The sequence below is a fragment of the Phoca vitulina genome, unplaced genomic scaffold (assembly GCF_004348235.1).
Source record: "Phoca vitulina isolate PV1807 unplaced genomic scaffold, GSC_HSeal_1.0 scaffold4, whole genome shotgun sequence".
Taxonomy (NCBI): Eukaryota; Metazoa; Chordata; class Mammalia; order Carnivora; family Phocidae; genus Phoca; species Phoca vitulina.
This window is the reverse complement of record NW_022589707.1, coordinates 62,886,390-62,901,106: the sequence shown is the minus strand read 5'-3', so window position 1 is coordinate 62,901,106 and position 14,717 is coordinate 62,886,390. Positions and strand designations below refer to the sequence as shown.

The 14,717-nt window shown below is 35.8% G+C and overlaps 1 protein-coding gene across 1 annotated transcript in view; it reads left to right on the top strand.

The window, feature by feature from the left end:
- VPS50 (VPS50 subunit of EARP/GARPII complex) overlaps window positions 1–14,717 on the top strand; it is a 136,083-nt gene that overhangs the window by 77,550 nt on the left and 43,816 nt on the right. The window contains exons 17-20 of the mRNA XM_032402136.1: window positions 2,129–2,219; window positions 9,393–9,569; window positions 12,390–12,508; window positions 14,409–14,515. Coding sequence (XP_032258027.1) covers window positions 2,129–2,219; window positions 9,393–9,569; window positions 12,390–12,508; window positions 14,409–14,515 — 494 coding nt within the window. The remainder of the gene's footprint in view (window positions 1–2,128; window positions 2,220–9,392; window positions 9,570–12,389; window positions 12,509–14,408; window positions 14,516–14,717) is intronic.

The window sequence follows — 14,717 nt, the reverse complement described above, 5'->3', positions numbered from 1 at the left end:
ACTGAGATCCCTATTTTCATGGTGGCTGTCAGCTTGGGAACATTCTCAGCTTCTAGAAGCTTCTCTCCAGTCCTTGAGCACGACCATTTCCATCTTAAAAGCCAATAATGGCACATAGAGTTTTCTCATGCTTTAACACAGACAGGGAGATTTGACACAGCCACAGAGGAAAAGACACACACAGGAGAAAGTAATGTGAAGATTGGCAGAGATTGGAGTGCTGAGGCCACAAGCCACAGAATGGTGGTAACCGCCATAAGCTGAAAGAGGCAAGGAACAGATTGGTAGATGATGTGCAGAGGTCTGCAGAGAGTGTAGCCCTGCTGACAGCTTGCTTTCAACCTAGTGGTACTGGTTTCAGACTCTGGCCTCCAGAACTATAAGAGAATAAATTTCTGTTGTTTTAAGTCACTCTGTTTCTGGTGGTTTGTTACAGCAGCCACGGGAAACCAATACAAAGTGGAATTGCTGGGTTAAGTGGTAATTCTATGTTTAACAATTTGAGGAACTACCAAACTGTTTTCCAAAGTGGTTCTATCATTTTAAATTTCCATCAGCATTATATAAGGACTCTTAATTTCTCCAAATCCTTATTGACACCTGTTACGGTCTGTCTGATTATAGCTATCCTTGTGGGTATGAAGTGATGTCTCATTATGTTTTTGACTTACATTTCCTAATGACTAATGATATTCAGCATCTTTTTATATGCTTATTGGTCATTTGTATATCTTTGCAAAAATGTCTATTTAAAACCTTTGCCCATTTTTCAGTTGTGTTGTTTGTCTTTATTGTTGAATTGTAAGAGTTGTAAACTTTTACAGTTTTAGTTCTTATATTAGGTCTGTGGTCCCTTTTAGTTAATTTTTGTATATGATGTGAGATTTGCACATAATCACTTTTGCGCATAATCTCAGCCATTACCTCTTCAAAACTGCTTACGTTCATTCTATCTTCTCCATTCAGTTGCATGCATACTAGATGTTTTGACTGTGTCTCATGTATCTTTTATGATCTTTTCTGTTGCTTCCATTTTTGTTTTCAATTCGTGCTTCAGTTTGAATAGTTTCTATTGATCTGTGTTTGAGTTCATTAATCCTGGCATCTGCTTAACCAATTTTTAATTTAAGGTAATTGTATTTTTCAGTTACAGAATATGATTCTGTTTTTGTTTGTTTTTATTATTGCAATTCTTTGAACTTCTTTCTATTCATTTTATACATCTTTTTTCTCTATTTTATTATAATAGTTATCTTAAAGTCGCCTTCTGTTAATTCTAATTTTTGGAGCAGCTTTTGTTTTTACAGATTTACCCATTTATTGCCTCTTTACTTTAGAAATGTGAATTTAAAAAAAAAATCTAGATTTTGTTTTTAGCAGGTTAGTAATAACAATGAAGCTGTTAGAAGAAGGGGAAAAGTAGGGCAGGCACTGGCCCTTTATTTCCTGGGTCAACTGGAAGGAAGTAGTTACTTTTCTGGAACTGCCTGTATAATGTACTGATTATTCAGGATAGACAGTAAACCACAATAGCATTAAAAAGGAAAGAAGAGATCAATGTGATGTAAGTGATTAGTGCGGTGCTGGCTCTGTAAGTGCCGTACTTGGTAATTTAATTTGTAAGTGCTGTGTAGAGAGAGGCCCTGAGCTAAATATATTTGGAGAGTGATAATTATCTTGATCTTGTGGCTTAGTAAGTATGATTAAGATCTTTGCTATTTAGCATAAAGCATTTATTAGTATTAATGATCTCATAAACTTTGTAAATTATTTCTCTGTTTTTTGGCATTGATATATGATTAGCTAGGGATATTTTAACTATGTGAGTTGGGGAGTAGCTTTTAGTTTCATCCCTTAATAAAAATATCATTTCCTGTACATTCATTATTTTTGTAATATAGTAGAGATGTTGTGAGTTTAGTAAACATTTGAGAGCTTTTTCTCTTAAAGATGATAAAATATTAACAAGTAAAAGTACATGTTTGTGTTTGCTGTGTTGCTTTGAATAGATTCTCCAAGTTGATTATGATTATGATGATAATTCTATAATTGTATTTTATTTTCTTAATTCTTGTGTGCAGTGTACTTTTCCTCTAACTTTCTGGAGTGTTTGTCTTCTTTTTTTAAGAACACGGCTTGATGAACTGAGAATGTTTCTAGAGAATGAGACATGGGAGCTTTGTCCTGTGAAGTCAAATTTCAGCATCTTGCAACTTCATGTAAGTGTCTCTTAGGAACAAATGAGTCTGTCTTTTATTTAGTTGTCTTAAAAAAAAACAGATATTAAAAAATCATTTTTAAAATCATTAAATTAAAGAATAGCATCTTTCCTTCCTTGCTTAAAAGTGAGTAATAGCCAGCCTCTTTTATAAGAGTGATCCTTTTATGAATGTCAAAATCTGTCTCTTTTTACAAATTCAGTTTATATACTTTAGGAAAACTCTTTTGCCTAATCTTTTTCTTTTGATTTCAGAAAGAGATCTGCTTTATTTAAATTCTGCAGAAAATTAATCAGTTGTATTTTGATGGTCTTTAATGAAAAAACTTACATTCACAGAATGCTTGTGATTTCTTGTTTGTTTGTCATTTCTTAAAGGAACTAAAAGGCTCTTAATTTATGTTGCAACTCCTAAATGTACCTGTAGTCAGACAATGCCTCCAAAATAAAAGAGGCATTTACAAAAAATACTCTTAACTAATTTTTATTAGTTAACTAATTCCTTGAATCCTCACAGAATATGTAATCCGTGAAAATATTAACTGATTTGTTTTCCCTTGGTTGAAACACATTGTAGATAAATATTCCTTGTGTGATAGATGGTGTCTACAAATACCAAATGTCAAAATACAATGTATAAACATAGGTCCCTGTATAGAAGGTCCGGTATGTTCAGATTTTGCCTTTGGAAGGAATGGCTTGCTAGAAGCAATTTTCTTATTCTAGATAAATGTAAAGAATACATGATTAAAAGCTTTTAATAGGGATAGTCTTTATGCTTATATTGTATAATAACTTACTTATCCAGTTCTATCATATTCCTTTCCTAATGTGGAAATATTAATAAAGTGAAACATGTCGATTAATAAATGCTTTAGAGACAGCAAAATTAACAATGATTTTAACATTGTTTTAGAATTCTTTTTTTATTATATTATGTTAATCACCATACATCATTAGTTTTTGATGTAGTGTTCCATGATTCATTGTTTGCATATAACACCCAGTGCTCCATTCAGTACGTGCCCTCTTTAATACCCATCACCAGGCCAACCCATCCCCCTACCCCCTCCCCTCTAGAACCCTCAGTTTGTTTCTCAGAGTCCATAGTCTCTCATGGTTCGTCTCCCCCTCCGATTCCCCCCCCCTTCATTTTTCCCTTCCTACTATTTTCTTTTTTTTTAAACATACAATGTATTATTTGTTTCAGAGGTACAGGTCTGTGATTCAACAGTCTTACACAATTCACAGCGCTCACCATAGCACATAACCTCCTATGTCTATCACCCAGCCACCCCATCCCTCCCAACCCCCACCACTCCAGCAACCCTCAGTTTGTTTCCTGAGATTAAGAATTCCGCATATCAGTGAGATCATATGATACATGTCTTTTTCTGTTTGACTTATTTCGCTCAGCATAACACCCTCCAGTTCCATCCATGTCATTGCAAATGGCAAGATTTCATTCCTTTTGATGGCTGCATAATATTCCATTGTATATATATGCCACATCTTCTTTATCCATTCATCTGTCGATGGACATCTTGGCTCTTTCCACAGTTTGGCTATTGTGAACATTGCTGCTATAAACATCGGGGTGCACGTACCCCTTCGGATCACTGCATTTGTATCTTTGGGGTAAATACCCAGTAGTGCAATTGCTGGATCATATGGTAGCTCTATTTTCAACTTTTTGAGGAACCTCCATACTGTTTTCCAGAGTGGCTGCACCAGCTTGCATTCCCACCAACAGTGTAGGAGGCTTCCCCTTACTCCGCATCCCTGCCAACATCTGTCGTTTCCTGACTTGTTAATTTTAGCCATTCTGACTGGTGTGAGGTTGTATCTCATTGAGGTTTTGATTTGGATTTCCCTGATGCCGAGCGATGTTGAGCACTTTTTCATGTGTCTGTTGGCCATTTGGATGTCTTCTTTGGAAAAATGTCTGTTCAGGTCTTCTGCCCATTTCTTGATTGGATCATTTGTTCTTTGGGTGTTGAGTTTGATAGGTTCTTTATAGATTTTGGATACTAACCCTTTATCTGATATGTCATTTGCAAATATCTTCTCCCATTCTGTTGGTTGTCTTTTGGTTTTGTTGTCTGTTTCTTTTGCTGTGCAAAAGCTTTTTATCTTGAAGTCCCAATAGTTCATTTTTGCCCTTGCTTCCCTTGTCTTTGGCGATGTTTCTAGGAAGAAGTTGCTGTGGCTGAGGTCGAAGAGGTTGCTGCCTGTGTTCTCCTTTAGGATTTTGATGGACTCCTGTCTCACATTTAGGTCTTTCAACCATTTGGAGTCTATTTTTGTGTGTGGTGTAAGGAAATGGTCCAGTTTCATTCTTCTGCATGCGGCTGTCCAGTTTTCCCAACACCATTTGTTGAAGAGACTGTCTTTTTTCCATTGGACATTCTTTCCTGTTTTGTCGAAGATGAGTTGACCGTAGAGTTGAGGGTCCATTTCTGGGCTCTCTATTCTGTTCCACTGATCTATGTGTCTGTTTTTGTGCCAGTACCATATTGTCTTCATGATGACAGCTTTGTAATAGAGCTTGAAGTCCAGAATTGTGATGCCACCGGCTTTGCTTTTCTTTTTCAACATTCCTCCGGCTATTCGGGGTCTTTTCTGGTTCCATACAAATTTTAGGATTATTTGTTCCCTTTCTTTGAAAAAAGTTGATGGTATTTTGATAGGGATTGCATTAAATGTGTAGATTGCTCTAGGTAGCATTGACATCTTCACAATATTTGTTCTTCCAATCCATGAGCATGGAACGTTTTTCCATTTCTTTGTGTCTTCCTCAATTTCTTTCATGAGTATTTTATCGTTTTCTGAGTACAGATTCTTTGCCTCTTTGGTTAGATTTATTCCTAGGTATCCTATGGTTTTGGGTGCAATTGTAAATGGGATCGACTCCTTAATTTCTCTTTCTTCTGTCTTGTTGTTGGTGTATAGGAATGCCACTGATTTCTGTGCATTGATTTTATATCCTGCCACTTTACTGAATTCCTGTATGAGTTCTAGCAGTTTTGGGGTGGAGTCTTTTGGGTTTTCCACATAAAGTATCATATCAAATGCAGAGAGTGAGAGTTTGACTTCTTTGCCGATTTGGATGCCTTTTATTTCTTTTTGTTGTCTGATTGCTGTGGCTAGGACTTCTAGTGCTATGATGAATAGCAGTGGTGATCGTGGACATCCCTGCCGCGTTCCTGACCTTAGGGGGAAAGCTCTCAGTTTCTCCCCATTGAGAATGATATTTGCTGTAGGTTTTTCATAGATGGCTTTTATGATATTGAGGTATGTACCCTCTATGCCTATACTCTGAAGAGTTTTGATCAAGAAAGGATGCTGTACTTTGTCAAATGCTTTTTCTGCATCTATTGAGAGGATCATATGGTTCTTGTTCTTTCTTTTATTGATGTATTGTATCACATTGATTCATTTGTGGTTGTTGAACCAACCTTGCAGCCCAGGGATAAATCCCACTTGGTCGTGGTGAATAATCCTTTTAATGTACTGTTGGATCCTATTGGCTAGTATTTTGGTGAGAATTTTTGCATCCATGTTCATCAAGGATATTGGTCTGTAATTCTCCTTTTTGATAGGGTCTTTGTCTGGTTTTGGGATCAAGGTAATGATGGCCTCATAAAACGAGTTTGGAAGTTTTCCTTCCATTTCTATTTTTTGGAACAGTTTTAGAAGAATACGTATTAATTCTTCTTGAAATGTTTGGTAGAATTCCCCTGGGAAGCCATCTGGCCCTGTGCTTTTGTTTGTTGGGAGATTTTTGATGACTGCTTCAATTTCCTTAGTGGTTATAGGTCTGTTCAGGTTTTCTATTTCTTCCTGGTTCCGTTTTGGTAGCTTATACATCTCTAGGAATGCATCCATTTCTTCCAGATGATCTAATTTGCTGGCATATAGTTGCTCATAATATGTTCTTATAATTGTTTGTATTTCTTTGGTGTTGGTTGTGATCTCTCCTCTTTCATTCATGATTTTGTTGATTTGGGTCATTTTTCTTTTCTTTTTGATAAGTCTGGCCAGGGGTTTATCAATCTTATTAATTCTTTCAAAGAACCAGCTCCTAGTTTCGTTGATCTGTTCTACTGTTCTTTTGGTTTCTATGTAATTGATTTCTGCTCTGTTCTTTATCATTTCTCTTCTCCTTCTGGGCTTAGACTTTATTTGCTATTCTTTCTCCAGCTCCTTTAGGTGTAGGGTTAGGTTGTGTATTTGAGACCTTTCTTGTTTCTTGAGGAAGGCTTGTATTGTTATATACTTTCCTCTTAGGACTGCCTTCGCTGCATCCCAAAGATTTTGAACAGTTGTGTTTTCATTTTCATTGATTTCCATGAATTATTTTAATTCTTCTTTAATTTCCTGGTTGACCCATTCATTCTTCAGTAGGATGCTCTTTAGCCTCCATGTATTTGAGTTCTTTCCGACTTTCCTCTTGTGACTGAGTTCTAGTTCCAAAGCATTATGGTCCGAAAATAGGCAGGGAATGATCCCAATCTTTGGTACCAGTTGAGACCTGATTTGTGACCTAGGATGTGATCTATTCTGGAGAATGTTCCATGGGCACTAGAGAAGAATGTGTGTTCTGTTGCTTTGGGATGGAATGTTCTGAATATATCTGTGAAATCTGTTTGGTCCAGTGTGTCATTTAAAGTCTTTATTTCCTTGTTGATGTTTTGCTTAGATGATCTGTCCATTTCAGTGAGGGGGTTGTTAAAGTCCCCTACTATTATTGTATTGTTGTTGATGTGTTTCTTTGCTTTTGTTATTAATTGGCTTATATAATTGGCTGCTCCCATGTTAGGGGCATAGATATTTACAATTGTTAGATCTTCTTGTTGGATAGACCCTTTAAGTATGATATAGTGTCCTTCCTCATCTCTTATTGTAGTCTTTGGTTTAAAATCTAATTTGTCTGATATAGAATTCTTTTTTTTTAAGGTTTATTTATTTTAGAGAGAGCTAGGGTGCACGGGGGCTGAGGGGTGGGTGGAGAGGCAGAGGGAGAAGGAGAAACTCAAGCAGACTCCACACTGAACTTGGAACCTGACGCAGGGCTCAGTCTCACAACCTTGAGATCACGATCTGAGCTGAAACCAAGAGTCGCATGCTCAACCAGTTGCGCCACGCAGACGCCCCAACATTATTTTAGAATTCTTAAATAAGATGATTCCTTGACATTATTTAGAATTCTAACATTGATTTTAGAATCCCTATTTAAATAATTTTACTTAACCATCAAATTATGTCTGTATGTATGAACACATATACTTGGTGTAATTATCAAACAGTTTTTTACAAGATACATTTGAAATATTTCCATCCAAGTAAGCATTATCTCCTTTAAAGTAGTTACCTTGAGTTTTACAAGATTTTGCCTATAGTTAACAATACCATATTATGCACTTAACATTTTTTTAAGAGAGTAGATAGATCTTGGGGCGCCTGGCTAGCTCAGTCAGTGGATTAGGCAACTCTTGATCTCGGGGTTGTGGGTTTCAGCCCCATATTGGATGTGGAAATTACTTAAAAATAAAATCTTTTTTTTTTTTTTTTTTTTTTAAAGAGGGTAGGGGCGCCTGGGTGGCTCAGTCATTAAGTATCTGTCTTTGGCTCAGGTCATGATCCCAGGGTCCTGGGATCGAGCCCCGCATCGGGCTCCCTGCTCAGCGGGAGGCCTGCTTCTCCCTCTCGTACCTCCCCTGCTTGTGTTCCCTCTCTCACTGTGTCTCTGTCAAATGGGTGGATAAAGTCTTTAAAAAAAAAAAAAAGAGGGTTGATCTCATGTTAAGTGTTCTAACAACAATTTTAAAAAGTAGTTACTTTGAAAACTATTCACAACTGAGATAGTGTTCTCTTGACACCTGTGTTCCTGTAGATTCGGTTTAAAAAAAAATCATCTCATTAAATTAGAGTCACCCCCTGTTTAGAATTATAAAAATAATGGCATAATTTTTGAGCATTATGATGGATCTGATTTTATGTGTAACTGCAATTTAGAAAGAAAATAAACACATCATTTGAAACTTAAACATATGTAATTTTTAAGATTATCTTTGAATAGGAAAGATTTTAAATTTGGGATTAACATTAAAAAGACTAAAAGGTATAAGAAAAATGTGTACCGGATTTTTATGAAAAATCATCAAGAGTTTTGTAATTCAAAGGAACTTTTTTTTTTTTTTTAAGATTTTATTTATTTATTTGACAGAGAGAGAACAAGCAGGGGGAGCTGCAGGCAGAGGGAGAGGGAGAAGCAGGCTCCCCGCTGAGCAAGGAGCCCAATGTGGGGCTCGATCCCAGGACCCTGAGATCGTGACCTGAGCTGAAGGCAGATTCTTAACTGATTGAGCCACCCAGGTGCCCCTCAAAGGAACTTTAGAGATTATTCCATCTCTTCCACTAATAAGCACTGTGGTCTTGAACCTGGCACTGAATCCCTTTGGACTACTTTGGTTTCCTCATCTGGGAACAGCTCTTTAGTTTTAGCATTGTGGTTCTTGTACTGGAGGTTGACTTTCTCATTTTATTGATGTAGAAATTGAGGCACAGAGACATTCCCAACATTATATAGGAAGTTAATGGGTTAATGGCAAACCTTAGGTCTGGAAGACAGATCATTTGACTTTAGCATGTGTGTTTGTGTTGTCTACTTGTAGGTGTATGAAGAAAAAGAAATGAAAGTTTATAGACATCAATATAACAAAGATTCTAATGTGTTTTTACAGAATACAGTACCTTAAATGGTATAAACATATAATTAATTATTATTAACAATGATTAATCTTTATTGTGGCCTTTTTATTGCTTAAAATCATATTCTACTAGGTCTTTGCTGCTATGCTAAAATTTTTAGGATTCAAATTTATTTTCAGAAATTTTCTGTGCAGTTCTGTAAACTAAGCCAGAAGCAGCTTGATGCAGATAACACTTTTTAAAGTGATACCAGCAGCTGAGTTGTCTTTAGGCAAACCTTTGAGCACATATTTTCAAGTTTGTGCTTTCAGACAACTTCCAAGATTTAAAAGTGAATAACCTGATCAATCAGGATTATTTTTTTTCCACTAACTCAACATTTATATTGATGGAATATGTTATGTACTTGAATTTTATTATTGTTGTTAAAAGGTATCTGGCTCCTTTTTTTAATGTCTAGGAATTTAAATTCATGGAACAGTCTCGTTCCCCATCAGTTTCACCTAGTAAGCAGCCAGCCTCAACATCCTCAAAAACAGTGACCTTGTTTGAGCAGTACTGTAGTGATGGGAATCCATTTGAAATCCAGGCCAACCACAAAGATGAAGAAACAGAAGATGTCCTGGCTTCTAACGGGGTATGTAGTGTTTTTAAAACCTAATGTGGAACATAAGTGAGATTTTCTTATTGAAAAGTGTTCTACCCAGGGAGCAAGGTAATTAGCTAGATTTATTTATCCATTTACCACCCACCTTCCCACCTATATGCTTATATACCTGTGATCCCACTTGTACAGTAATGGCTTTGCAGCATGCTTTGTTGAAAAGTCCTTTTGAAAAATACATTTTGCCCTTATGTTTACTTTGTGCTCTTATTAGATTGCTGTATGTTCTTACTAGATTACTATATCACATAGGAGTATAGTTTATTCACTGCATATTTCTGTGATTTGTTGGATAGATGGATGAGGGAATAGATCATTTGCACTTAGTTCTCAACTCCACTCTTGGACATCTGAATTATTTTATTCCATGTCCCTTTATCTGAGAGAGAGTAACATCTTACCTGGTTACCCAGCAGGGATGTTTTTAGGATTTAGAAGTACAATGTTTTAACACTTTGAGCAGCTCAAAAAACATAATGTAACTTAGGTTGTGTGAGTTAATGGAAAGGATTTTAAGGCAGTTGAATAAATATCACCTTTATTATTTATTAACTGTGTGGCCCTTGGCAACTTATTTTAACTCTGTGACCCTCAGTTTTCCTATATTTACAATGAGTGAATGTTTACTTCACAGTTATCTGTGTTTTTATAGTATTTAATTTGGATGGGTCCTTCTGATCTTCATCATTTCCAGGGGACCCTGTATGGTTTTTGTTTTAGATTTGATGAAGCTGAAGTGAAAACTGTTCAGATTTGATGAAAATCTGTTGAATTTGTGTATGTATTTTAGTTTTGGCATTTTCTTTTTTGTTTGGTGAAGATACAATTTTAAAAAATATTGCCATGAACGTGTATTGTTGTCATGTTTTATCATGAAGTAGAAATTATTTCATAATAAGCCATATTTACAATTACAATTTAGTGATTCTTAGTGACACTTTGCCTCTCTAAAGTACACTAAACTGGAAGGAATTAAAAGTCCCTCTGTACTGGTAATTTGCTAATTTAAATCTCACATAACATTCGATTCTCATTATTCGTGGCAGTTGTGTTCTATGAAGTCCCTCTGAACACTGAATTAGCAAATACAGAACTATTGTTCCTAAGTGAAATACAGGATTAGGTTTCTGTGAGCCTTTGATCACAACATTTTCATCAACTGATCAGTGTATAACCTTGTTTTATGTGTATTTTTGCTTGAAGACACCTAAGTTAATATATAGTATTGGACATTGAACCCACAGTCAACAGCACTAGAATTCCTGCCTGAAATGAAGCTTATCTAATACATGTATTTTTGCCATAAGGCATATTACAGTCTTGCACTTAGGAACACTAGACAAAACTTTAGTCCTACACTTAGGGGCCTTTCTAAACAGGGAAATCACCAGCAAAAACCACACATGTTTTTTTAAATGTGGCACTAGACTATGAAAAGGACATGTGTTTAAGTAGGAAAGCTGAAGCAAGAAGGCAGAGCGTCACCTTGTCTGCACTCAGCTAGGAACGTGCATGTTGGATAACTCAAAAGTTTCTGCATACTCTGTACATATCCATGTTTGACTGTGAAAGTGTCACAAAGTATTAATGTTGGGGTTACAAATAAAATTTAGCAAGTACAGAAATTTGCAAAAATACAGAATCCTCAAAAATGATGATCTCTTGTACTGTGGAATTGTGAAGCTTTTTGTTATAGCCAGGTGAGCCTGGTTTGTGTGGATCCCCTTTCTGAAGGTTATTAGGATCACAGTGTGTACAGGCGGATGAGAATGCCTGGAATGCTCATTTGCAGTTATTAATGTGTGATCTAATCTTTCCAGAGTCAGGGTCCACATCTTACTATGACCTATCACACTGCTTTAAGCTCTCAAAAAATGGTTTTTGAATTAGGGGACCAACTTCTTTTCATGTTGTCTTCATACTCGTCTCCTCAACTGGCATATGGGGATAAACTTTGTTACAGAATTGTTCTGAAGATTCAGTGAGAAAATTTATGAAAGCACTTAGCACTTAACACAAGAAATGTTAGCCATGATTTAATCATATTAATTTATAATATTAAGCGATAATGCTGCTGCTGCTTTCTTTCCTGTGCATGGACTCCACTGTCCCCCCATGCTGTCATCGGGCCATGTTGCCATAAAGACGATGACAGTGTTAGGAAGTCACCCTTCCTCTCAGGAGGAAATCCGCCATTTTCGTCCTTGCTCTCAGTAGTCCCTCAGTGCTCAGTGTAATTTTCTAAGGCTCCCTTGGAATTAAATCTCATCATAATGTATTAGGACATTAGCATGTGTGTTGTGAGAGTTTATTACGCTGAATTAACATTTCCACGGTGCCAGAATTGTATACTCAGCCTCTTTATAGTGAATTAGCAAAATGGAAGTAAGTATGATGAAACCACGTGGAGGAAGAGAAGAGGTTTTGTTGTTGTTGTTGTTGTTTTTTGGTCAAATGTACACTCTTTTCCTCTCCTAAAGGCCTAGCATGATGTTTGTGTTTGTTTGTTTGTTTGTTTTCTTTATATGGAGATTTGATTTTTGGGGGAGACATTTAGGAGCTTTTGTAGGCATAAAATGTATTTTATTTTCCTTTTTTTCTTTTGATGGTTAAGATGGGTGAAGAAGAAGAAAATGGAAAGTTAATATTCTTGATGGCAAAATTAGAGATGAGTTATTAAGAACTTTCTTCCCTAAACTACTTCTTAAAAATTGGATACTCTTATTGTGTTGAAAGACTCCAAGAAATGTTGGTTTTTCATACTCATTGTTGAATATACTATGTTTTCTTCAGTATGAATCTGATGAACAAGAAAAAAGTGCCTATCAGGAGTATGACAGTGACAGTGATGTTCCTGAGGAACTGAAACGAGATTATGTGGATGAGCAAACAGGTGATGCGCCTGTGAAAAGGTAATTGTTCTTAGGTTGTATGGTATTTCATATTTTATGTTATGCATTTAAATAAAGGATTTCCTTTAAATGTTAGGGAAAAAAAATATTTCGGTAGCTTTTGATGTCATGTGACAAGTCAATATGTTTTAAAATTGCTGAAAGTTTGAAAATGTAGTTTTTTGATATTGGGCATAATCAAAGAGCTCTTAATTTAGAGAGCAGTGGTTTTTGCAGAAAAACAAACTTCTGATTTGTAAAATCAGTACTGCCTTTGGAGGCAATTCCTGCTTCACGTAGGTTAGAAAACCTCAAGGAGGAAAGTAGTTATTTGTCTTGCATGTGGAATTCCTACCTCAATCTAGTAAATACAGAAAGTCTCCACTCATCTTTCCAGGGTCAATTACATTCACTATTTGGGCCTTCTGTTAAGGTTCTTTCGTTCTTTTATTTCCGTGATAAAGTGTCCTCTTCAAAAACTATGATAATTACATAAGAATTTTTTGTCACCTTCTCCTTGTTAAATGGGCCTGATTCTTATATGCAAGTGAGTTAATTTCATGACTAAGTATCAGACATTTAGTGACCACAAATATACTTAAATTTTAATGATAGATTTAAGTATATTTTGCCCCCAAAGTACCTAGTTAGTACCTAATTAATTTGAAACCCTGATTGATATAATCTCTCTCTTCAAAAATGAGCAACTCATGTGATTGTAGATATATGAACTGGGAAAAATTGTTTCCATTGGTTTTCATGTATGTGTGATGTTTAAATCCATCTATGGTCCATTATGAACAGAATAGAACTGTTTTTGTTGGACTTCTTCATTGGATGTTTTGGGTATATTTTGGCTGAAAGAAAAGCTCTAACTGAAATGAACGTGTAGGATAGTGTCTGCCAATATATGTGTATATATTTGCGTTTTTGGTAATGTTATACAGACAGTTGCCCTCCTAAACTGTCCTAACTTACCTCTAAGAACTATGAATAATATAAACTACGAACTGCATTCAGTCAGTTAGTATCAATTCCAACTTCAAAGTATCTCTTGAATTTATCAAAATTTTTTGTATTTCACTGCTACCATCCAGGTTCATGCAAAAATCCTCTCTGTGCCAGATTATTGGCTCAGCCCCCTTACCTTGGCTTTCTGTCTCTAGTTTTGCCCCCTCCTAATCCCTCTTAGATACAAATTTCAATTTTTTTTTTCTTATATACAAATTTGCTCATGTCATTTTCCTGGTTAAAATTTGCATTCAGGGTTAGGTTCATACTCTTTAGATTTGATTGCCTTCAGTGATCTGGCCTTTCTTTACCTCTTTTCGTGTCACTTTTCCCTCAACCCACTCATTCTCCATGTGAATTCTTTGTGCTTCTCTGAGCACACTCACTTCTCCTACCTCTGACCTTATTACATATTGTCCCCTTTTTTTGTGTACTTACCATATAACTTCAATTTTTTCTTTGAACCTGGTGTCGTCCCCAACCCCAGACTCTATCATCTTCCCCTATACTTTAGATATTAGATTTAGGTTCTAAGGAGGGTATTTTTTCATATTTATAAGTCTGAAATCAGGATACTTGGTACATTTGATATATAATTTCCCTGGAACATCTGTTTTTTGTTTTGTTTTGTTTTTTTAAGTGACATAGCTTCTTTTAATGGTTGATAATGAATGTCTTAGAATCAAAGAAATACAGTATGGTACTTTATTTCTTTACTTACGAATTTCTCTTCCCCTCTGGGCTGTAAGCTCTATAAGGACAGGAGGATCATTTCTATATCCCCACCTGACACACGGTAACAGTTTCAGTAACTAATTAGTGAATGAAAGATAGATCCTAATTGGAATAACTTACTGATTTACTAGTTGACAACCCTAATTGCAACTCTGTTTTGTTTTTCCATATTAAGCGTTTCTAGAGAAACTCTAAAAAGCAGGAAGAAGTCAGATTATAGTCTAAATAAAGTGAATGCACCCATCTTAACAAATACAACATTGAATGTAATAAGACTTGTTGGTAAGTAGCCACCTTTTAAGAAAAAAAACATTATTAGTTAAATTAGTCTACTTTTGTTACTTTATTGGGGTTTTCATTGTACACTGCAGTGCCCACCATAAGGAAGGTTTTAATATTGTCATATGTCAGTGCTTTCTCATCATAATTGTTCAAATAGTATAATACTAACAATGTTAGTTTTTCTTTTTTGGTTAACTACTTA